This window comes from Somniosus microcephalus, chromosome 6 (assembly GCF_052327205.1).
Source record: "Somniosus microcephalus isolate GS21.2 chromosome 6, FLI_Smic_1.0, whole genome shotgun sequence".
Classification (NCBI taxonomy): Eukaryota; Metazoa; Chordata; class Chondrichthyes; order Squaliformes; family Somniosidae; genus Somniosus; species Somniosus microcephalus.
This window is the reverse complement of record NC_140992.1, coordinates 69,548,662-69,574,067: the sequence shown is the minus strand read 5'-3', so window position 1 is coordinate 69,574,067 and position 25,406 is coordinate 69,548,662. Positions and strand designations below refer to the sequence as shown.

At 44.9% G+C, this 25,406-nt stretch overlaps 1 protein-coding gene across 1 annotated transcript in view; it reads right to left on the bottom strand.

The window, feature by feature from the left end:
* The window catches only part of LOC147115801 (serpin I2-like), a 35,912-nt gene that overhangs the window by 6,628 nt on the left and 3,878 nt on the right, over nt 1-25,406 (bottom strand). The window contains exons 3-4 of the mRNA XM_085990382.1: nt 8,294-8,488; nt 1,927-2,119 (exon numbers count right to left, since the gene is read on the bottom strand). Of these exons, the coding sequence (XP_085846508.1) occupies nt 1,927-2,119; nt 8,294-8,488 (388 nt within the window). The remainder of the gene's footprint in view (nt 1-1,926; nt 2,120-8,293; nt 8,489-25,406) is intronic.

Below are 25,406 nucleotides of genomic sequence, written 5' to 3'. Positions count from 1 at the left end.
AGATCAATAGCTGCAGTAACCATTGGCAGCTAGCAGTGCCTTGTTTATACTAATTGGCTAAGATTTGGGCTCCCAAACTATATATTTGCAGATGTCCAAGGCATTAGATTTTAAATGTATATTAGCAGCTCAGGTGGAAGCATTCATACTCAATACATTTAACTAAGCCCTGGGTAAGTTTATAAACAGCCCAAGAGCACTTTTCCAACCGAGTTTGACACTGCACCAGTGTCGGGTTGGTTCCCAGTTAAGCTGCTACAGTGGCATTTGTGCAAAATCTAAATTGCTTTGTAGTGCTGCTCAAGTTTCAGTAAAATGCACCCTTACGTTTTTGTAGATTAAATTTACTTTAATATTGTTCTTCCTAATTTTTGTATTAATTTCATTTTTTGGCCTTACAATGCCTTGCATCATTTCCATACTAAAAGTGTATTTCCCAGAATTATTAAAATTCTGCTTTGGAGTCTGGTGCTATGAGTTGGATGAGAATGGTCTAGATTAACTCATAACTACTGATTTTTCCTTTTTTCCTTGTGGAGAAGCACCCAAGTTCCCAATTATCAAAACAGCAGAAAAAATGCAGCTGCACTGTGGGGAATTCCAAGCACCAGGCCATAACTCTATGGGACGATATTGGAACAATAACCAAGTTGTATTTCCATTTATTTTAAATATGCTCCTGCTTAAAATTAAAGTGCTAGTGAATAAAGAATCTGAACTGAATGGAAAAACAGGGAACCCTTGCAATATATTTTACTCAATGACTTAAATATGCAAAACACAAGAGAATATCAGCATTTTCATTACACAAAATACAAATCGATTTTCTGTGCCGTTGCAATGAGGTGGTCAGGACCAATTGGAATTTTTCAGGTCAAGCAGGATTAGAAGGTGGGGAATGGAAACTTTCTTGGGTTGCAATAATTTTCATTTTTTTCTCTGTGTGCAGCTGTGCATATATGACTGGCTTGTATTTTTTGTGATTTTTTTTTAGGCTTTAACTTTTTCTTTACAATGGGTGCTGTGAATTATGCTCTCTTAAGCTGATTTAAAGTATCATCTGATTTTTATTGAGGTTTCTTTTGAGTCATTACCACTCCCTAGTTTGAAGCACAAATTCTTGGATTGAATCAGGGCACTGTTTGGTGGTGCTCCATTGGGCCAGAATTTGCAGTAGCAGAGCATCTAATGGCGTCTTCTCTCTCCCGGATGTTGCCTGGCCTGCTGAGTTTTTCCAGCATTTCCTGTTGTTGTTTCGGATTTCCAGCATCCGCAGTATTTTGCTATCATCAAGTGTGAGGACCCTGACTAATGTTTACCTCCTTAACACAAAGGCACTGTGATCAACTGCTGCCCTGGTTTAAACCTAACTCAGTACAGACCATCAATCAAGCCTGGGACCTTCCAGGTCTGGTGGTTCAACTTGGTGAACCATTGGGAGGATTTTATAAAGAAAACTCTTAAGATTATCAACTCTTCTGTGGTGAAGCAAAGTGATTTATTGAGCTGTTTAACAATGCCTGTTTTTGAATATTACTGCAGTTTAGGTATTTGGTGGGAGACTGAATTTCATCAGCACACATACATATGATTCAGAATAAATATGCAAATCACTTCTACATAAAGGTAGCAGTTCCAGTTGCAAACTCACTAGAACAGAGCACACAGTCTATTCTGGCTGAGCAAACATTTTCTGATTGGCTTTCCATGATCTCCATGGCAACAACCAAACAGGCACCATAAAAAATGTATTCATACATTATTTAAGGTATCCTATGTATGCTTTTCAGCAATTTTTCACCTCTAAATACCTACTTTTTTTCTACAAAACTAGGAAAATTCCATCAGAACTGACAGCAAACAACGAGATGTAGCTGCTGTAACAATGCCAACAGAAATGAAGAATGGTAAGTTTTGCTAACCAACCTTGGAAGGTTAATCTCAATGTCTTCTTCTGTCATTGTGGAAAGCCAATTTTGGATGATTTGTGGTGTAATAAGGTTTTCCAACTCTGCTAAATCAGTTCCTTCTGCTGGAAGTGCCAGGATTATACTGGCCTCGTCTCCACTGTAAGGTACTTCTAAAACCTGGTAACTCATCTTACCAGCTGTAAAATAACCTGCAATAAGACAATTTATAAATCAGATAATATAATTGCCAATTACTAGAATGTTGCCTGAATCAGATATTCAACAGCCAAATTGGCATTTTAAAAGGGATTTTTTTATATAGTTCATTAACCAGGGATCCACAAATAATGAAGACCATTGTATATGAAGGTAGTTGTAAAATGAGGAATCCTGTATAGTATTTCAGTCATATGAACCAGATGAGTTCATCATCCCACTTTAGAAAAGTACCAACTGCAAATTATCCATAAAAGATGTCGGCCTAGAAATTCGGTGGGCTGTGCCACCAGCTAGCGCCTAAAGAGGGCACTCAGTGGCTTTAGCGTCACTGGCTACGCCTCCCTCGATATTTAGCTGGGGCGCTAATGGCAGCGTTAGCCTGTTGCGCTGCGCCGCCACCGATGACGTCATCGGTGTGCGCAGCGCCCCACTACCGCCCCGATCTCGATATTCGGTAGCGCCCGCCTCTGTAGCACCGTTTGCAAATCACGCCCAGTTCACGGGGCCTGCCTGTGGCGGCAGTGGCGCAAATTAAGGTGGCGGTGCGGGGCGGCCATTTTTTCGGCGGCCGCCTGCCAGCACCTCCATCCCCGGCCTCCTGATCTCCCCCCGCGGCAGTGCCGGCTGTTTTCCGAGAGCCTGGCATTTCTCCTCGGTGCCGGGCTCTTTTGCCGGCACTCGCGATCTCTGATCGCGCTGGTGCAGGCCCCTCCCCCTTAAGAATGGGAGGAAGGCCTGCAGTACCGCAGCGCGCCGTGCCACAGCGTGTGGCGCTGCGGCACGTTGCACTGCAATATTCAGTTTCTGCGCCCTAAGAGGGACGCGGAGCGCCTCGAGCCTCGCCCCATGTCCCTCTTGGGGCGTTCAAGCTGAATTTCCGGCGGTCGCAACTGCTCCGATCGCTGCGCTAATTCCGGCGCCCAGGCGAGCTTGGCGCCCCATTTGCGGCTCCACCGAATTTCTCCCCCGTCTTGTTTGTGCAATTGCCAGCACAGGGACAGGCATGATGGGCTGTATGCTTCGATGATATTTTATCAGTTAAAGAATTCAATATGAGATATTTCTCCAGGCATACTTTACAAGTAAAATGGTTCATTACATGTACATGCCTCACTATTATAGATTGTCCATTGTCACCTACTCAAGACATGTTTGTTACCTATAGCAATCACAGGGAGCATGTTTGCTGCTTAACAGTAGCTTAATCCATAAGGGATCCACAAATGTGTTTATATCCTTATGTCTCTTTTATTTTTGCATTATTTAGAGCTCTAATGTTAAGCTTGAGTACCGCAGATCATGTTAACAGTAGTCAACAGTGAAAAAAGAGGAATGAAATTCTGTCACAAGGTGCAACCATTATTTCAGATTGTCAATTTGCATAAAATATGCTAACAGTATTTAGTAGTAAATTTTAACTTAAAGAAAAACTAGTAATCCCTGTAAGTTCCATTTTCATCAGAAAACCTTCAAGAAAATTGGGCTATGATGATATAACAAGTCCAAACATGGTAAGCTCCCATCTCAAGACATGGTTGAGGGAGGGGCAAGACTGGCAGCTCAATATTCCGGGGTACAGAATCTTCAGGCGAGACAGAGGGGGAGGTATAAGAGGAGGGGGTGTCGCAATATTAATTAAGGAGTCAATTACTGCAGTAAGGAGGGATGATATATTAGCTGGGTCCTCTAATGAGGCCATATGGGTGGAGCTTAAAAACAAAAAGGGGGCAAGCACTTTGCTGGGAGTGTACTATAGGCCTCCAAACAGTCAGGGGGAGATAGAGGAACAGATATGTAGGCAAATCTCAGAGAAATGTGCAAATAATAGGGTAATAATAATGGGGGATTTCAACTTCCCCAATATTAACTGGGATAGTCAAAGTGTGAAAGGCTCAGAGGGTGTAGAATTCTTAAAGTGCATCCAGGAGAGCTTTTTGAGCCAGCATGTAGAAAGTCCTACAAGAGAGGGGGCGGTACTGGACCTAATTCTAGGGAATGTGGCCGGCCAAGTGGAAAAAGTGCTAGTAGGTGAGCACTTTGGTGATAGTGACCATAATATGGTAAGATTTAAGGTGGTCATGGAAAAGGACAGGGATGGGCCGGAAATAAAGGTTCTAAATTGGGGGAAGGCCGATTTTAATAGGATAAGGCAGGATCTGGCCAAAATGGACTGGGATCAGCTACTTGTAGGAAAATCCGCATCGGAGCAATGGGAGGCTTTCAGAAGGGAGATTGAGATCATACAAGGGCAACATGTTCCCATAAAGGTCAAGAGTGGTTCCAAAAACCACAGGGAACCGTGGATGTCAGGGGATATACGGGAATGGATTAGGAAAAAAAGGAGGGCTTTTGGTAGATACAAAAGGCTAAAGACGGAGGAAGCCCTAGAGGAGTACAAAAAGTGCAGGGGGATACTTAAAAAAGAAATTAGGAGATCAAGGAGGGGCCATGAAATAACACTGGCGAGCAAAATAAAGGAAAATCCGAAGATGTTTTATAAGTATATTAAGGGTAAAAGGATAACTAGGGAAAAAATAGGGCCCATTAGGGACAAAAGTGGCAATCTGTGTGTGGAGCCGGAAGATGTAGGAGGGGTTCTAAATGAATTTTTTGCATCTGTTTTCACTATGGAGAAGGACGACGTAGACATAGAAATAGGGCGGGGGGACTGTGATATGCTCGAACATATTAACATCGAGAGGGAGGAGGTATTGGCGGTTTTAGCTGGCCTAAAAATGGATAAATCCCCAGGCCCCGATGAAATGTACCCCAGGCTGCTGTGTGAGGCAAAGGAGGAGATTGCGGGGGCTCTAACACATATATTCAGGACCTCTCTGGCCACAGGGGATGTGCCAGAGGACTGGAGAACCGCTAATGTAGTACCATTATTCAAGAAGGGTAGTAGGGAAAAACCGGGGAACTACAGGCCAGTGAGCCTAACATCAGTGGTAGGAAAATTACTGGAAAAAATCCTGAGGGACAAAATTTGTCTCCACTTGGAGAGGCAAGGATTAATCAGGGATAGTCAACATGGCTTTGTCAAGGGAAGATCATGTCTGACTAATTTGATTGAATTTTTTGAGGGGGTGACTAGGTGTGTGGATGAGGGTAACGCAGTGGATGTGGTATACATGGATTTCAGTAAGGCCTTCGATAAAGTCCCGCACAGGAGACTGGTCAAGAAGGTAAGAGCCCATGGAATCCAGGGTGCCTTGGCACATTGGATACAAAACTGGCTTAGTGGCAGAAGGCAGAGGGTGATGGTCGAAGGTTGTTTTTGTGACTGGAAACCTGTGGCCAGTGGGGTACCACAGGGATCGGTGCTGGGTCCCTTGCTGTTTGTGGTCTACATTAATGACTTGGATATGAATGTAAAGGGTATGATCAGTAAATTCGCGGATGATACTAAAATTGGTAGGGTGGTAAATAGCGAGGAGGGTAGCCTCAGTCTGCAGAACGATATAGATGGGTTGGTCAGATGGGCGGAACAGTGGCAAATGGAATTTAACCCGGAAAAGTGCGAGGTGATGCACTTTGGGGGGTCTAACAAGGCAAGGGAATACACAATGAATGGTAAGACCCTAGGCAAGACGGAGGGTCAGAGGGATCTGGGTGTGCAGGTACACAGATCCCTGAAGGCGGCGGAACAGGTGGATAAGGTGGTAAAAAAGGCATATGGGATACTTGCCTTCATTAGCCGAGGCATAGAATATAAGAGCAAGGAGGTTATGATGGAGCTGTATAAAACACTGGTTAGGCCACAGCTGGAATACTGTGTGCAGTTCTGGTCGCCACACTACAGGAAAGATGTGATCGCGTTAGAGAGGGTGCAGAGGAGGTTCACCAGGATGTTACCAGGGCTGGAGCGCTTCAGCTATGAAGAGAGACTGGGCAGATTGGGTTTGTTTTCCTTGGAGCAGAGGAGGCTGAGGGGGGACATGATTGAGGTGTACAAAATTGTGAGGGGCATAGATAGGATGGATGCTGAGGAGCTTTTCCCCTTAGTAGAGGGGTCAATAACTAGGGGGCATAGATTCAAGGTAAAGGGAGGGAGGTTTAGAGGGGATTTGAGAAAGAACTTTTTCACCCAGAGGGTGGTTGGAGTCTGGAACTCACTGCCTGAAAGGGTTGTGGAGGCAGAAACCCTCACAACATTTAAGAAGCATTTGGATGAGCATTTGAAATGCCATAGCATACAAGGCTACGGGCCAAATGCTGGAATATGGGATTAGATTAGACAGGGCTTGATGGCCGGCATGGACACGATGGGCCGAAGGGCCTCTATCTGTGCTGTATTACTCTATGACTCTATGACTCAACCATTTGGTTAAAAGATGACAAATAAAAAACAATTATTTCCCAAAAGGAAGATAGGTATACTGGGCTGGGTAATCAAAGGTTACACTCAAGAACCTTGTGTCGAAGTCTCGACTCCCGAGTAAGACTCTTAAACACAAAGTATCGTCAAAGACAGGCTTTATTTGCTTGCAAGGGAAGGGTTGTGTAGTCAAAGGCTACATCAGACCTCTTCAAAGTAATACAGAATTTGTAATATATTTATACAGTACAGAAACAAAACAGGCTTTCTATGCCACATGACATAGTATTGAATCATACCTGATTACAAAGGCACAGACCTTGCGAATTATTGGAACAACGTATTCCAGGCTTCGTTAGAATAACAAACAGAAATACCTTAAGATAAGATTAATTAATCCTTTATTATGGGATCCTTCTGTTCTCCCACTGTACCAACTGAGCCTGTGGGCCGATGTTTACCTTATCCTGTCCTTGGCTATTTGTTTGGTAAACGAGGCTCCTTGTTAAGCTTGTCACAGATAAGGAGTACGTATGTAGCATTCCTAAATTGTCTCATCCCCTTGAAACTGATTAGTGAATCATGCTGTCGGCCATTTGAGTTTTTATTCTATGACTAGGAAGCCATTTTGTGTCTAAGTGAGAAACTGTACTTCCACACTTGCAACACACAAATAGTAATAGAAAAACAATTCTTAAGATGATATATAACATTCATAATTATATCATTGCTTATATAACTTTATTAAAATGCTGAGTCACAAATATACAAAACATAAATAAGACAAGAATTTATCACTATATGATGAGACATTAGCAATTCTTACCATAACACTAAATAAAATTAACTTAGTGCATGACTGCTTCAATAAGTGAAGGTGTTGGGGATACTATCTGCAAGATCACAGATGAAACAAAGCTTTGTGCCAATGTCGGAACCCTTGAGGAGAAAAAAAATTACACTTAGATCTAGGTGCGTTGGGGAATTTGCCTGCATTAAAAAAGAATGTTTTAATTTGTTTATGGGATATGGGCATCGCTGGCAAGGCCAGCATTTATTGCCCATCCCTAATTGCCCTTGAGGTGGTGAGCCGCCTTCTTGTACCGCTGCAGTCCATGTGGTGAAGGTACTCCCACCTGGCAAATTACATTTAATTTAGATAAATGTAGTGCAGGTAGGGCTAATGATTTGATTGGAGTATTTAAAATGATGAAGGCACTAGACTGTACCCATGTGGATAGATTATTTGAATTAGATAGGTTTGGAAAAACGAGGGGACATGCGTATAAGTTATGTAAGCATAGAGCTCGGTTAGATGTCAGGAGGTTTTGCTTTTTGGAGACGGTCATAGACCTTTGGAATTCATTTTTTGTTTGTGCAGTGAATGCAGGTTCGCCACAAACATTCAAAAAGTAGCTGGACGGGTTCCGAGAGGCGGCTGATATTGCTGCATACAAAAGATAAGTGGGATGTTGGGGAAAGTACCTTGTGGTTACTGTCATCTCCTGGAACTCACTTTTTATTGCCATCAGGGAGCAGAGAGGAATTTCCCAGAATTCTTTTTTCAATGAATTGGCCTGGGGTTTTCTTTAATCTGTTTTTTTTGTCTTTCCTGGGAGATTACGTGGCTGCTGGTAGGTGGGAATGAATCATTGAGCGTCATGATGCTTAGGTGCAACATGACAGAATGGGATAGGTTTGATGGATCAGTTGGTCTTTTTCTGTCCATCTTTTTTGTATGTTCATATGTAATAGCAACACAAAGGAATAAAGTCTCACCACAAAGTCTCTCTTTTACTTTAGACAACTGATTTTAATAAAATGTGTATTTTTTGATAACACTTACCAAATCTGGTTGTCACCTGTTGGTGCATCATTGGTATCTCAACTACAGAGCCATCTCGCTTGATAAACTCCATCAATCTGGTGTTCTCTGAATTGAATTTATGTTTCCATGTCCCCTTGAAGTAAATGGCATTCACTAAAACTAGCTTTGTGAGAGGACTGAAAGATTGACTTGAAACCAAGTTTTTGACTTTACCTGAAAATAAACAATGCATTTAGGCAGCATGTTGTTTTAAAACAATTTAAGATTTTAATCACATTTTATGATGACACCATGGCCTAGAAATTGGAGTAGGCCAAAAACCTGCCGGTGCCACTGTGGCCTAAGTTAACGGCCACCCGAAATAATAGCACAGGCAGCACCAGTGTTAACTTAAATTAGCACAGTCCAAAACCTGGAGTGCATGACTGGTTTTCCAGTGATACTTTCAGCAGGAGGCCCAATGTAGTGTGGCCATAGCTTCCCTGCAGCAAGAGTAGTGTTGTCTTAAAGCAAGCTGTCATTTTAGAAAGCTGTGTCGGTCCCTTAAAGGGGAACTGCCTTGTAAAAGGAAAAAATAAAAATCATTTAAAAAATAGGCAGTCTTTAGCACTTAGAGCTCAACTGCTTCTGAAAATTATTTTAAAAATGATTCCCAAATGGCAGTCTTCAGCTCATGAAGCTGAACTGCCTTCCACACCTAAAAAAATAGTAAAAGTGCTTCAGCACTATCACAAATGGCTCAGCAAGCTAGGGAAGGGGCACCTAGGATCTCACACACATCACTCCAGCTTTGTGCAGGGGGTTAACACTGGAAAAGAGGTCCTCTATACACAGGATCTAGGAGGCCCTCCAGAAAGAAAGATGTGGGACCAGATCACCAAGACCGTCACTGCCAGCAGTGTCGCCCCCACGACCTGACTCCAGTGCCCAAAAAAGCTTCATGACCTCAGACCAGTGGTCAAGATCAGTGAATGCATCTTCAAAAGCCGTCTCCTACCAATTGCACCACTAGCCTCACATACTGCTCATTGCATGACGCCCCCCCCCCTCACCACCTGCCCATCAGTCAGCTACCAACAATCTGTACCAAACACGAGGCACAGCTCCCATTCCTAGCTTCATCTCACCCCCTTGGAGGAGACCGAGCTGGCCATTCTTGGCAGGGGCATGGCTGAGCCCTTGGCCAGTGGCGGGACTGAAAGAATACAAGATGTTGGTATCCTCATATGTTATCCTCCTTCTCACATCCCACAATATCTTCTGATTTACAAGGTCCGCATGGTGTAAGCATGCAGCTCTTGCTTTACCCCCTTCCCATCACCACAACCCTACCTTTGTGCCTCCTTCATTTCACTCACCTAAGTAGCCCAGCTTGCCCAGCCAGTTGACCAAGAAGGAGGAGAGGGGAATGAAGAAGAAGAAACACCATCACTCAATTTCATGCTCCTAGCCACCAACTTATTGAGGTCATCCTACAAGGCCATCTGCAGTGTCCCCCATTTAAAGTCAGCAGCCTTCCACTAGCCATGCTGCAGCCACTGGGGTAGCACTGTGTGACATCAGTAGGATAAGCAAACGCGCACACAAGACAGTCATTAAAGGAATGCACAATGGTGAGTGCGCTGCCTTTCTTTAGGAATTTATGTTAGTTTTCCAGTTAATTCAGGGGTTTGAGTAATTTGGGTCGATTTCCATTGTGTGCCGCCACCTAGTGGATATTTGGTACCTAGCAACTGCAGTAAAGCGCAGTAAAGTGCAGCAAAGCACAGTAAAGTGCAGTAAAGCACAGTAAAGTGCAGTAAAGTAAACTACTGTATATCACAGACCTGCAGCCACACATAGTCTGGGAAGTTATATTCTTGTCACGCTCCAGCCTTGGACACTATTTGTCTGTAAGTACTTGAGAATGTTATAGATGATTAGTGTACACTATATTTTGCAGAAAATGTTTAGTTTGTAACTTTTCTCTGTAAGCAAACTTACACAGCTAGCCGTGAAGTGCTCGCTCTCTGTCTAGCTGGTTAACTTGTAGCTGTATTTTGATGCACTATGTACAGGGCTAATTTAAAGAGAATGCCTTTCAGTTTGCTAAATGTATATTCACAGTAAGCTGTGTTTCCACATGTTTTGGTAAGTTACATGCCAAATGTACTGTGTTGCTCAGGCGTACCTAAATTTGTGTATGCATAGCAGTTATGTGCTTGTATACTAATGTGTGCTTCCATTTCTGTATTGTATTTCAGTTTCACAATAAGAATCTTTCAGTAAAGTTTACAAGAAAAGTCAAGCCTTGTGATTTTTATGGGAAGATATCAAGTTGTTAGCTACCTGTCTAGCTCTGCATAGGAACACGCTGCAAGGGCAGAATAGTGAGTAATTGATTTCTTGATGTCATATTGGATGGATAGATGTATAAAGTTGGATTGGAAAGTTTACTTTGTGGTGGCTTCTATTTTAGCATTGTGGCCATGAGAAAGCTGTGATGGTCAGCAACAGAGGGAAGGTAAGGTGTGGGACAATGTTGAAAAGGGAATTTGGGTTATGGTCAATGATACCGCAGGCAAATGATTCCATCCCAGATACCCGGCCAGGAAGGAGTCATCTGTGTTGCATCCTTCCTTCCGCTTCCTCCTCTTCTGCGTCTTCCTCTTTTCTCGGTGAGCGGATGCTGGAAATCTGAAATAAAAGCAGAAAATGCTGGAAATACGCTGCAGGTCAGGAAGCATCTCAACCTGAGACATGAACTCTGTTTCTCTCTCCACAGATGCTATCTGCCCTGCTGAGTATTTCCAACATTTTCTGTCTTCTCAGAGGCCTTCCTTTACCATCTGAAGGCTTGCAAGTATCCAGCAGCACTCCCTGCACACTTTAAAACTTTTAACACCCATTGCACCAATCTACTACTTCAATAAAATATTTTAAAAAGTCCAAAAGCTTAAATCCAAAACTTATTTGAAAGATGCGTGCGTGTGTCCATTTAGGAAGCGCTAACAGCGTCTCTGCAGGGCTTCTACATGTATGCTTAGGACCCTGCATTAAACAGAGTGAAAAGGTCTAAATTTGCAGACGTGGCATCAAGTCGACATGTGACGTCATGCTCTGCTCATTTGCATTTCAGGAGCCAGCGCTGCCCTTACCAAAATGGCAGCCGCCGTGTCCAGCACCCGAGGCGGGCGGAAGTGAGGCATCCACCATTTTTTTGACAAATTGGGCCTTAACAGTCAGCACAAAGACTTCCATTTTCTAGGCCTATACTTTAAAGGTTCCTCCAGCTAAACATAGGGAAGATTAAAGCCATCCTTTTCAGCCCCCGCCACAAACTCTGTACCCTTGTCAGAGATTCCCTCCCCCTCCCTGGATACTGAACCAAATTGTTTGCAACCTCAGGGGAGTATTTTGCCAGCCCTGGGGAGGCAGATATGGAGGCGGGACTGCCGGTAAAATGGCAGAATTTGGGGGCAGGTGCCCAACCTGCCCCCAACCCGTCTCCATGCCATCTTCCCAGGAGGCGGGTAGCCGTCCCGCGCCGGGTGCCGTCTCCTTGGAGGCGGGAAGGGATTACAGCCTATTAACTGCCTGTTAACAGGTAGTTAACAGGCAGAAAATAGGATTATCCCCTTTTTGCCCTCACAAGTGCAGGCTTTCCAAAGGCTCCGAAACCCACCAGCTCAGCGAAGCGAGTAGAGGGGTCTGCGGGGGTCGGGGCGGGGGGTGCAAATGTGTGCTGCGAAGGTAAGTGATAGGTGCAAGAGTGTAGAGGTGAGTATCTGAGGTAAGTGCAAAGTGTTATTAAAAGTCTACTTACCTTTGTTTCTTCCTGAAGGCTTCAGTCGGTGTGTATGCGGAGAGTCTCGGACCTCTGTATTGGAGATGACAGATGGCCGTTGCATTCTCAAGTGCAACTACCATCTAATTTCTGTAAAAGAAAGAAGTTTGATGAGGTCTTGAATTCAAGACTTCATCAAACTACAGAGAATGTCACTGTTTGACAGCTTCACAGAGCTGTCAAATGATGAAAATTCATCTGTCAACCTCAAACGTTGATGTTCTCTGCAACCGACTCTCCCTTAATTGGCCTGCTAAGCCCGCTGGGCAGGATTAACAAGGTCAATCAAGGGAAAATAGCGTGGGTTGGCCAGAAGTTGTTGGAGGCGGGACTGAAACCCGACAAGTGGGAGTCCTGCCTCCAAAAGCTTTCCATTGGCAAAATCACCCCCTCAGTGTCCAAATTGGCCCCAAGCTGATCTTCTGACCCCATATCCACTCAATCACAAAGACTTTCTACTTTCATCTCCGCAACATCACCCATCTTTGCCTCAGCTTATCTACTGCTGAAACCTTCAACCATGCCTTTCTCACCTTCAGAATTGACTATTCCATTCCTGCTGGCCTCCCATCATCCACCTTCGTAAACCTCAGCTCATCCAAACTCTGCCACCAAATCCTATACCATACCAAGTCCCATTCACTTATCACCCCTGTTCTCACTGAACTACATTAGCTCCGAGTACTCCAATGCCTCCAATTTAAATTTCTCATCCTTGTGTTTTAATCCCTTCATGACCTCATCCTTCTCTACCTTGGTAACCCGCTGCAGCCCTGCAATCCCACCCGCTCTCTGTTCCTATGATCCGTGCTCTTATGCATACCCCCACCCTTCGCTCCACCATTGGCGGCCATGGCTTCAGCCACCTAGGCCCCATATTCTGTAATTCCCTCCCTAAACCTTTCCAGCTTGCCACCTCCCTCTCCTCCTTAAAGCGCTCCTCTTTGACCAAACTTTTGGTTACACCTCCTAATAGCTCCTTATTTGGCTTGGCATCTATTTTTTGATTATGCCTCTGTGCTTTGGGATTCTTGCTGCATTGTAAACATTGTATAAATTAGCTATTTCACCATGTTCAGAACAGTGGAAGCAGAGGACACATTCTGCGCTTGAAGGGGGGTAAATTCAAAACGAATCTGTTAGTAAGTGGTCAATCTTGTACACCTCTATCAAATCACCCCTCAACTTCCTTTGCTCTAATAAAAACAAATCCAGCTTCTCCAACCTGTCCTTGTAGCTAAGATCCCCCATCCCCGGAACCATTCTGGTAAATCTCCTCTGCACCCTCTTAAGGGCCTTCACATCCTTCCTAAAGTGTGGTGACCAGAACTGGATGCAATACTCCAGTTGTGGCCAATCCAGCGCTTTATAAAGATTCAGCATAACTTCTCTACTTTTGTACTCAATACCTTTATTTATGAAACCCAAGATCCCATATGCTTTGCTAACCACTCTCTCAATATGTCCTGCCACCTTCAGGGACCTATGCACATTAACTACCAGGTCCCTCTGTCCCTGCACACTCTTTAAAACGGTGCCATTAAGTGTATATTGCCTCTCCCTGTTCCTTCTGCAAAATGCATCCCCTCACACTTCTCTGTATTAAATTCCATCTGCCACTTGTCTGCCCATTCTACTAGCCTTTCTATGTCCTGTTGCAGTCGATTGGTATCATCCTCACTGTTTGCCACACCCCCAAGTTTGGTGTAATTGGCAAATTTAGAAATTCTCTTTGTATTTCAATATCCAGATAATTTATATATATCAAAAAAAGCAGTGGCCCCAGCACTGACCTTTGGGGAACACCACTGTCTACCATCCTTCAGTCTGAAAAACAGCCATTTACCACAACTCGCTGTTCTCTGTCCTTAAGTCAATTCCTTATCCAAGCTGCCACTGACCCACCTATTCCATGAGCCTCACTTTTGTTAACCAGCTTTCTATGTGGTACTTACGCCTTCCTAAAATCCATGTTGACAACATCCATTGCATTCCCTTCATCGATCCTCCCTGTTACTTCATCAAAAAATTCAATTAGGTTAGTCAAACACAATCATCCTTTTACAAATCCATGTTGGCTCTCCTTAATTAGCTTAAACCTCTTCAAGTGCCAATTAATTTTTTCCTTGATTATTGTTTCTAAAACTTTACCCACCACTGATGTTAAACTGACCGGCCTGTAGTTACTAGGATTGTCCTTACACCCTTTCTTGAACAATGGTGTCACATTTGCCACTTTCCAATCCTCAGGCATCTCCCCCGCATCTAGGGAAGATTGAAAAATTATGGCAAGCCCTTCCGCTATCTCCTCCCCCAATTCCCGTAGCAATCTGGGATGCAAGCCATCTGGACCAGGCGACTTATCCACTCTGAGCATACCCAGCCTTCTAGTATATCCTGCCTATCAATTTTCACCCCTTCCATTGATTCTACCTTTTCCACTGCTACGATATTTTGTCAGCATCCATCTCCTTAGTAAACATCGATACAAAGTACTCATTGAGTATTCTAGCCTTGCCCTGTGCCTCTAAGTATATATCACCTTCTTTGTCCCTAATAGGCCCCACTCCGCCTCTTACTACCTGCTTACCGTTTACATGCCAGTAGAAGATTTTGGGGTTCTCTTTTATGTTAACTGCCATTCTACTCTCATATTCTCTCTTTGCCAATCTTATTTTCATCTTCACTTCCCCTCTCAACTTATTGTATTTGGTCTGGTTCTCCCTTGAAGAATTCACCTGACATGCATCATACGCCCTCTTTTTGTATTTCATCATCTTCTCTATCTCCCTCGTCATCCAAGGAGCCCTTGCTTTGGTTCCCTTACCCTTCCCTCTTGCTGGAATGTACCTAGTCTGTACTTGGAACATCTCCTCCTTAAAGATTACCCATTGTTCCGTTACAGTTTTTCCTGTCAGTCTTTGGTTCCATTTTACCCTGGCTAGACCCTTTCACATCCCATTGAAGTTAACCCTATTCCAGTTTAGAAGTTCCACTCTAGATTGTTCCTTGTTCCTCTCCATTGTTAATCTAAATTTTATGATACGATGATCACTCGTACATAAATATTCTCCCACTGACATTTGGTCAACCTGGCCCACCTCATTCCCCAGCACCAGATCCAGCAATGCCTCCTTCCTAGTTGGGCCAAGAACATACTGGTCAAGGAAATTCTCCTGAACACATTTCAGAAATTCCTCCCCCTCCTTTCCCTTTACCCTAGCATTATCCCAATTGATATTTGGGTAATTAAAGTCACCCAATATCACCACTCTATAGCTCTTGCATATCTCTGCGATTTCCCTGCAGATTTGCTCCTCTACCTCCCTCTCACGATTTGGTGGCCTATAGCATACCCTTTTTGCTCCTCAACTCTAACCAAATGGGTTCTGTCCTTGTCCTCTCAAGAACATCCTCCCTTTCCAACACTACAATGTCCTCCTTAATCAGCACTGCCACCCCACCTCCCTTTTTTCCTTCCCCATCTTTTTTGAACACCTTGTACCCTTGAATATTAAGTGCCCAGTCCTCACTGTTTTTAAGCCACATTTCCGATATTGCCACAACATCATATTGCCACACAGCTAATTGTGCTTGTAGCTCACTAACCTTATTCACCACACTTTTTGCATTTACGTACATGCATTCCAAACCCATTTTTTAATTTTTCATAGACTTTCTTAGTTTGCTCCTATCTAATATGGTACTACTTCCGCCTCTAGTACTACTTTCTTCTCTAGCACTATCCAACACACTCACTCTTTCATGCACCTTATTCCTCTTTTCTCCTCCTATGTGCTGCTGCCCATCCCCCTGCCAAGCTAGTTTAAACCCTCCCCAACAGCACTAATGAACCTCCCCGCGAGAATATTGGTCCCGGCTCTGTTGAGGTGTAACCCGTCCGGCTTGTACAGGTCCCATCTTCCCCAGAAATGGTCCCAATGCCTCAGGAATCTAAAGCCCTCCCTCCAGCACCATCTCTCCAGCCACACATTCATCTGTTCTATCCTCCTATTCCTGTACTCACTAGCATGTGGCACCGGGAGTAATCCGGAGATCGCTACCTTTGAGGTCCTGCTTTTTAATCTCTCTCCTAGCTCCCGAAACTCTGCCTGCAGGATCTCATCCCTCTTTCTGCCTACGTCATTGGTACCGATATGGACAACGACCTCTGGCTGTTCACCCTCCCCCCTCAGAGTGTCCTGCAGCCACTCAGTGACATCCTTCACCCTGGCACCAGGGAGGCAACATACCATCCTGGAGTCACGTCTGCGGCCGCAGAAATGCCTGTCTGCTCCCCTAACTATCAAATCCCCTACCACTATTGCTCTTCCACTCTTTTTCTTCCCCACCTGTGCTGCACACCCAGTGGAACCATTGCCCCCACCAGTACTCAGAACAGAATACTGGTCGGAGAGCTAGATGCACTCCAGGGACTCCTGCACTACCTGCCTGGTCCTCCTCTTCTGTCTGTAGTTCACCCATTCCCTCTCTGCCTGCATACTCTTAAGCTGTTGGGTGACCACCTCCAGAAACATGCTATCCACATAACTCTCAGCCTCGAGGATACACCGCAGTGACTCCAGCTGCCGCTCAAGCACTGAAACACAGATCTCGAGCTGCCGTAACTGGTGACACTTCCTGCACGTGGTCAGCCAGGCTACGCGAAGCGTCCAGGACATCCCACATGGCACAGGATGTGCACTCCACGGGACTGAACTGCTCTGCCATGCCTCTATTTAATAGACTAAGAACTAAGCAGAAATAAACTTAAAACTTAAAAAAAACACTCACCACCTACTCACCATCCAGCTGCTTCCCTTGTGCCGACATCACTTTTTCTACTCTGATGTCACTCTTTCAGATTCTGCCTCTGTTGAGCCGTTGCCTCTTTCGCTCTGCTCCTGCTCTGGTCTCGTCCAGGTCGGCTGCCTCCCCTTCCTCTCGCCGCTGCTCCCGCCGCTGCTCCTGCTCCTCTTTCCCGCTCCTCTCGCCGCTGCTCCTGCTCCTCTCTCCCACTTCTCCCGCTCCTCTCGCCGCTGCTCCCACTCCTCTTTCCAGCTCCTCTCGCCGCTGCTCCCGCTCCTCTCGCCGCTGCTCCCGCTCCTCTCGCCGCTGCTCCCGCTCCTCTCGCCACTGCCCCCGCTCCTCTCCCCGCTGCCCCCGCTCCTCTCGCCACTGCCCCCGCTCCTCTCCCCGCTGCCCCCGCTCCTCTCGCCGCTGCCCCCGCTCCTCTCGCCGCTGCTCCCACTCCTCTCGCCGCTGCTCCCGCTCCTCTTTCCCGCTCCTCTCGCCGCTGCTCCCGCTCCTCTCGTTACTGCTCCCACTCCTCTCGCCGCTGCTCCCGCTCCTGCCGCCACTCCTCTCGCACTCTTTACAGGTTTTTTGTTATTGTTTTACAAATATCTGTTATTTCGGCCAGTAAAGTACCACGATGTTTGAAAGGTTATTTAATGAAAGAGCATTCAACATCTATTAGTTTTAGAATAACTGCATGCAAATTAGCTAATGTAATTAAAAAATGTTCTGAAATAATAATTCTTGACTAGATCACTCATTAAAGTCATCAGACAGTAAAATTTTATTTATTTCTATTTTAGGTACATTTTGATATGATTTATTTATTTTTTTAAAGCATTTTTCAACATTTATTCTGACTTTTCAATTGGTTACCAAACATGCTGCAGACTGTGGGAATAGAATAACTTCTTACTGCCGTAAGATAACTTGATTTACACAATTCATGATTACACATTTACTCTGTGGGAAACACACAGATGCTCCTGGGTCTTTAAAATTTCCATTTTTATTTTTGCCAATTATTTTTCAGTGTAGGGATAAACATGAGGCTGTTTGAGTGCGCATGGTTACATGTGTTTTTAAGGAGGAGGGTCCATTTGGCTAATAGTGTGAGTTTCAATATTAAACACATGGAAATTTTAACGGAAGCACAATTTTAAAAGAAACACAGTAAAGTTATACTCTAACCTGGATGAAATTCAACTATGACTATCTGTGCTTTGCAACTCTGGTTTGGATTTTCCTTTGAATTACCACCTGAGCATAATGTGTTCTTAAAGACTACTGCCTCAACTCCGCCAAAATAAAACTGTACCTGCATTCCTCTCCGAAAACCCCCAGCTCCCTTTAAGGTCTGCCAGAATCCCGCAGCACCACATTTAAATGGGGTCACTATATCAGTGGCAGCAGGAGTGGCTGCAAGGTAGACCTGAGGTGGATACTACACCAAGGATGTCATTGTTTTGTGATGCTACTGAAGCTTTGTAGCTCATTACCTAGGCAGCAATTCCTTTTAGTACTTTGGGGTTGAATCAGGACTTTTGCTGCTATTTTTACTCATCTTTACTCAAAGTACCGCTTTCCACTCCAGATATGAATTTCTCAGTGGGAATACCTTTATTTTGATATTATGAAGAAATGAAAGAGGCTAGGTTGGAGGCTCTTGAAATCAGGTATCACCAAAGGTATGTCTTCTCTATACATAGACACTTGGGCCGCGATTTTGCTGGTGCTCAGAGGGTGGGTTTGGAGGTGGGTCAGTAGCGAAAATCTAAATGATTGATGGCGGGTTGTGAACCTGCCCCCATCCCACCTCCACGCAACTTTGCAAAGTGTCGGGTCTGCGAGTCCCGATCAGACCCGACACCAAATGGCGGAAGAGGTACTTAAGGCTGTTAACAGCTTGTTAACTGCCTAGATAATGCTATTTTAAAAGGCTCTTCCCATTTTACAATATTTTCAGTGTGTTGCACGTGCGACAAACATACCCAGCTGATTGTGTCGGGTTTAGCAACTACTTGAATTCTTGACAGCTGCACCTGCAGCATAAAAGCGGATCTGTAACATGGCTGACTTTCAGATGCTAGATCTTTGTGTTTTGAGGTTTTGGAACACATTTAGCAGGTCTGTTGCGCTTGTAAGTGTTTAAGCTGAGATCCATATGCAGTGTGACCTCCTTAGAAAACCCTCTCCCCACACTGACTGAGCGCTTATAACATCTATTCCTCAACTAAGATATATACCAGTGGAATGGGAACCATTTATACCCTCTCATCCTGGTCCTCAGAATCGGAGGAAGAGCATCCCTGGCTGCAGCAGAACCAGGCACAACAGTAGCAGCAACAACAGGAGCACCAAACTTCTCCTCAGCCATCTGATGCTGCACAGGGCTGCACCGCACCACAGGTGATAACCCCCAGCACAGGGTTTACAGGCTGAGGAAGAGCTTCCTCAACATGACTGAGCAGCAGTGCCAAAGGAGGCTGAGACTTCTGTGAGAGGTAGTCGCTGATATCTGCACAATGCTGCACCAACACCTGCAGCCCAGAGGAGCGGGTGGACACTCCTTACCAGCACTCAACTTCTTTGCTTCAGGGTCAGTCCAGGGACCAGTAGCAAACATCAGCGGCATCTCCCAGTCGGCCGCACACAGTTGCATCACGCAGGTTACCGATGTCCTCTTCGCAAAGGCGCACAATTACATCCACTTCTCCACGGATGAAGCAAGTGTAACCATGCGTGCGGTTGGCATTGCAAATCTGGCAGGCTTCCCAAGGGTGCAGGGCATCGGAGACTGCACACATGTAGCCTTTAGGGCACCCCATGTCAACCCAGCTGTATTTGTCAATCACAAGGGCTTCCACTCCCTTAATGTCCAGCTGGTGTGTAACCACAGGAAGAACATTATGTATGTTTGCACCAAATTTCCTGGCAGTTGCCATGACTCGTTCATCCTGCGGCTGTCAACTGTGCCTCAGCTGTTCAATCTGCCAACCCAACTTTCCAGATGGCTACTTGCAGACAAGGGTTATCCCCTGAAGACGTGGCTAATGACACCGATGAGGAGGCCATCAAACGAAGCTGAGGGATGCTACAATGTGAGCTACATTTCCACCAGAAACATCATAGAGCAAACCATTGGCTTGCTCAAAATGCGATTCAGATGCCTTGACAGATCTGGTGGAGCCCTACAGGGTCTCCAGAATCATCGTGGTCTGCTGTGCACTGCACAATATTGCAACATTGCACAGCAGCATGGCTTACCGCTGCCTGAGGAATAAGTGGCTCAGTGCACAGCCTCCTCTTCCTCCAAGGAGGATGCAGATGAGAAAGACCTTGCGGAGGCACATGTGCCATTTCCACCAGCACATGAGCACATTGCTGGCCGTGAGGCAAAGGATGCACTAATCCATGCCAGATTCGCGTAAGTTTACGCAGCAAACACATGTGGGTGGCACATGGAAATGAGTGTCTGGCTGACCTTCTTAACACACCATACAGCATCTGTACAATAAACTGTAGGATCCTATCACTCTCAGCACCATCATTACAGATGAAAGGCACCCTGACCCCTCACTGCAACACTTCCATTTCTGAGCACACATAGGCCAACACTTTGAATCTTTGCCATCGCATCTCTTTATTACAATTGAAATAACTATGAAAATCTTCACTTTGTATTATAGCAAAACACCCAAGTGACTACCTTTGTGACTATTTGTGTGTTAACTTTCTCTTACATGTGCTTCTACGTGCTGCTTCCCCTGTGGGTTCAGCAGATATTGAGGCACTTTGCTCACTTTCATGCTGCGCCAGCTTCGATGCCTTTGGCGGGCGTCCTCTTGGTTTGGGAGCCTGGGAGGGTTCAGCAACAGTCTGCTCCTCCTGCGGCTGTGCAGGGGCTGAGACAGCCTTCTCAGTTGGATGAGGAATCTGGGGCTCTGACCGAGGGCTCCGCAGTGGCATGGGAGTGTGAGCGCTTGGAGAGGAGCCCACACTTCCTTGTTGTTGACCACCAACATCCCTCACATGGGCTACCTGCACTTCACTGCTAGCAAGTACTAGAGAGCACCTTGCTGCACATCAGTGGGGCCATGAGGACCCGTCTCTGTACTGACAGTCCTCATAACAGGGACGTCCATGAACCTCTGGTTCCTCGCTTCAACAGATGCCCATCTATCCTCCATAGCAGACCATCTATTTAGAAAAGCCACCATGTTCATTTGCATCTGGCAATTTATGTCCTCCATGGAGGTTGCCATCCTTTCCATGGCGGCACCTATATTCGCCATTGAGTGCACCATGGCATTGCTCATGTTTGAGATGGACTCCTCCATTCTCTTACTCCACTCCACTCCACTCGCAGTTACAGTGGTTGCAAACCCTGTCAGAGACTCCTGCACTTGTTCCTGAAGTTCCAGCACTGCTCTATTTCTGGATGGCCCCAGAGGCACAGCATCCACAAGCAGCTGAGCAGAGCTAGGAGCATCCAGCGCCCTCCGACAAGGACTCTCCACTGCTGTCCCCGTCTCCACCATCTGCTGATGCTCACTTGTGAGCTGTGATACACCAGGTGACAACACTAATCTATCTTGCAAATGACCCACCGAGGTATGTGTCTCTGCGCTGGTGCTGGGTGTGCTCAATTCTGCTGACACTGCACCCTCAGAAGTTGCAGCTTCCTCTGAGGAGCCTTCCGGCTCTTCCTCCTGGACAGTGGGGTGGGGGGCTCTCGATGGTCCTGTGGGGGAGTAAAGGCATGAGTTAGACATGTGATATTAACGCCATGGAAAGGATGGCAACCTCCATGGAGATGATCAGAACTCAATCTGTATGAACATACTCAATCTGTAAGAACATCAGATGCCATATCAATCACTCATGAAATCTAAATGAGAGGGTTGTGTAATGATCAGTAACATGTCATTCTAGAATGGTACACTAGGTGGAGCTATATGTTTAGTAGTGGGCTACCCAAGGCAGTACTCAAGATGGATGCCTGTACACTAGTCCACATGGCTGAATAAATGACTAGCTCAAGCTAGCTGTTCATAATGAAAACGTCTATTTATTTATGAACATAACATGGTACCAGGATTGGTAATATCTGCTGAATATTGTGAAACACAACATGGAGAATTTGAAGCCACCGGAGGGTTTGAAACTCATGGGGAATGTCAACTGCAATTGGCGGACTTTCAAACAATTTGAACTCTACATTGCTGCCATCGGGTTCGGTACGAAGACAGACGCAACGAAAATAGCGTTATTGCTCACAGTTGCAGGCCAGCAGGCAATAGAGGTATTTAATACATTTGAATTTGATCAAGAGGAGGACAGAGAAAAAATGGATGATGTGCTAAAGAAGTTTGATACACATTGTTCTCCCAAAAAGAACGAGACCTATGAGAGGTACGTGTTCCGTTCACGGACACAGCAGCAAAATGAGACTTTTGATAGCTTTGTGACTGATCTGAAACTAAAAGCACAGACATGTAATTTCGCTGAACTGAAATCATCCATGATTCGTGACCAGATTGTGTTTGGTATTCATGATAAAAAGGTCAGGGAACGTTTGTTGAGAGAAACTGAACTAACATTGGAGAAAGCTGTGAAAATATGCCATGCCAGTGAGCTAGCTCAACAGCACGCAAAGACTTTCAGTGAAATTAATAATAATGCGACTGTAGTAAGTGATAGTGCTGCTGTCGGTGCTGTGTCCTACGAGGGGAAGAAACATGGGCAGAACAGAAATGCAAAACAATCGGAGGATGGAATTTTTAATTGTAAACACTGTGGTTACCAGCACCAGTCAAGACAATGCCCAGCATTTGGGAAAATGTGCACAAAATGTAATGGAAAGAATCACTTTGCCAAACAATGCTTTTCAAAAGTAAAAACAAAGAAAGGGCAACAAGTCAATGTGATTGAGGACACTGATTTAAGTGAGACATTTTTTGTAGGAATGGTGTCATGTGACAATATCGAAAAGGATACAGAAAATGTGCAGCCCTCAGGAATGGACAATGCTGAACATAAAGTTAATGCAGTAAAAGAGGACAAATGGATGATCCCACTGCAGGTAAATGGAGCATTAGTTACATTGAAACTAGACACTGGGGCAAAAGCAAACTTAATCAGTATGAGTGACATTAAAAATATGAAAGAAAAGCCCAAAATACAGAAAAAGTCAGTACTACTGAAAAACTATAATGGACAGAAAATAGATAGCTTAGGTGTATGCAGACTTAAAGTGACAGTCAAAGACAAAGTGCATCATCCCATGTTTTCTGTTGTGGCCGAAGGACTTGATTCACTACTAGGTGACAAAGCTTGTGAGGACTTAGAACTGGTCAAGAGAGTCTACCGTATAAACTGTGCCATAAGCAGACCAGATGACTCAATGGATTCTGTAGTGAGTAATTTCCAGGATGTGTTTAAAGGATTTGGAGTTCTACCATTCACTTACCAGATCCAGCTAAAGGAGGATGCTCAGCCAGTGGTACATGCTCCACGGAGAGTTCTAGCACCCCTGCGTGACCGGCTCAAGAAAGAACTGGACAGAATGACCACACGAGGAGTCATCAGGAAAGTCGAAGAGCCAACAGACTGGGTTAACTCCATGGTATGTGTAAAGAAAAAGAACAATGATCTAAGAGTATGCATGGATCCAAAGGACTTAAATGCAAACATAAAACATGAACACTACCAGATTCCCAAGCGAGAAGAAATCACCAGTGAAATGTCAGGTGCCAGATACTTCACAAAGCTCGATGCCTCACAAGGATTTTGGCAACTAAAACTGGATGAAGAGAGCACCAAATACTGTACCTTCAACACACCATTTGGCAGGTATTGTTTCCTCAGAATGCCTTTCGGGATAATATCTGCATCTGAAATCTTTCATAGAGTGATGGAACACATAATTGAAGGTCTGGAAGGAGTTCGGGTCTATGTTGATAACATCATCATCTGGGGCTCCACACTGAAAGAACACAATGAGAGACTGACTAAAGTGCTACAGAGCATACGCCGGAATGGACTGAAGCTCAACAAAGCCAAGTGTCAGTTTGGCATCCAGGAAGTCACTTTCCTAGGTGATAATCTATCTGGTAAAGGAATAGAGCCAGATATGGAAAAAGTAAACGCCATACTCAAAATGCCCGACCCACTGACAAAAAAGGAGTGCTACGCATCATGGTGATGATAAACTTCATTGGAAAGTTCATTCCTAACTTGTCAGCCAAGACAGCCTGTCTGCAAGACCTGCTACATAAAACAAATGAGTTCGCATGGACAGAAAGACATGAACAAGAGTGGATGAACCTCAAAACAGTGCTGACAACCACACCTGTACTCACCTTCTTTGACCCAACAAAGAGAATCAAAGTGTCAACGGATGCATCAAAAGATGGCCTAGGGGCAGCCTTGCTACAAGCAGAGGGTGAAGATTGGAAGCCTGTTGCCTATGCCTCCAGGTCTATGACTGATTCTGAGTGTCGATACGCCCAGATTGAAAAGGCATGTCTAGGCTTGGTAGTTGGACTAGAAAAGTTCCATGGCTACATATATGGACTTCCCACCTTCACAGTTGAGACAGACCACAGCCCACTGGTTGCCATCATTAAAAAAAACCTGAATGAGATGTCTCCAAGGATTCAACGACTCATGATGAAGCTGCAAAGATATGACTTTGAACTGATCTACACACCAGGCAAACACATAGTGTTAGCAGATGCACTATCCCGAGCACCCACAATGAGTCATGTGAGCTCTACTGAGGAAGACGTGGATGTTCATGTGAGTATGGTCACTGCTGCGCTGCCCGTGTCAGACACAAAATCAAAGCAAATAGCAGAAGAAACAGTAAAAGATACAGTGTTACAAACAGTAATAGAGAACATTCATCATGGTTGGCCAAAAGGTTCCTGTCCAAAGTACTATCACATCAGGTCAGAGTTAAGTGTCGCAAGTGGACTATTACTAAAACAGAACAGAATAGTAATTCCACAGGCTCTACGTCAAGACATGCTCAAAAGGATTCATGAGGGACACCTCTGAATTGAAAAATGCAAAAGGAGAGCAAGAGACACTGTTTATTGGCCTGGCATAAGTAAGGACATTGAGAACATGATAGGCAAATGTGAGACATGTCAGAAACACCAAAACAAACAAGCAAAGGAACCAATGATAGTAGCTGACTTACCAACAGCACCATGGCAAAAGGTTGGTATGGACCTTTTTCATTTGAATGGTAAAGACTATCTATTAGTGATTGACTACTATTCTAACTATCCTGAGATGGCGCTGCTCTCAAGCACATCAGCAAGCAGTGTCATAATGCATGTAAAATCCATTTTCGCCAGACATGGGATTCCCAGGATTGCCGTTAGCGACAATGGTCTGTGCTTCAACTGTAAGGAGTGGCAACAGTTTGCAGCACATTATGACTTTCAGCACATCACATCCAGTCCTCTGTATGCTCAGTCGAATGGTAAGGCAGAG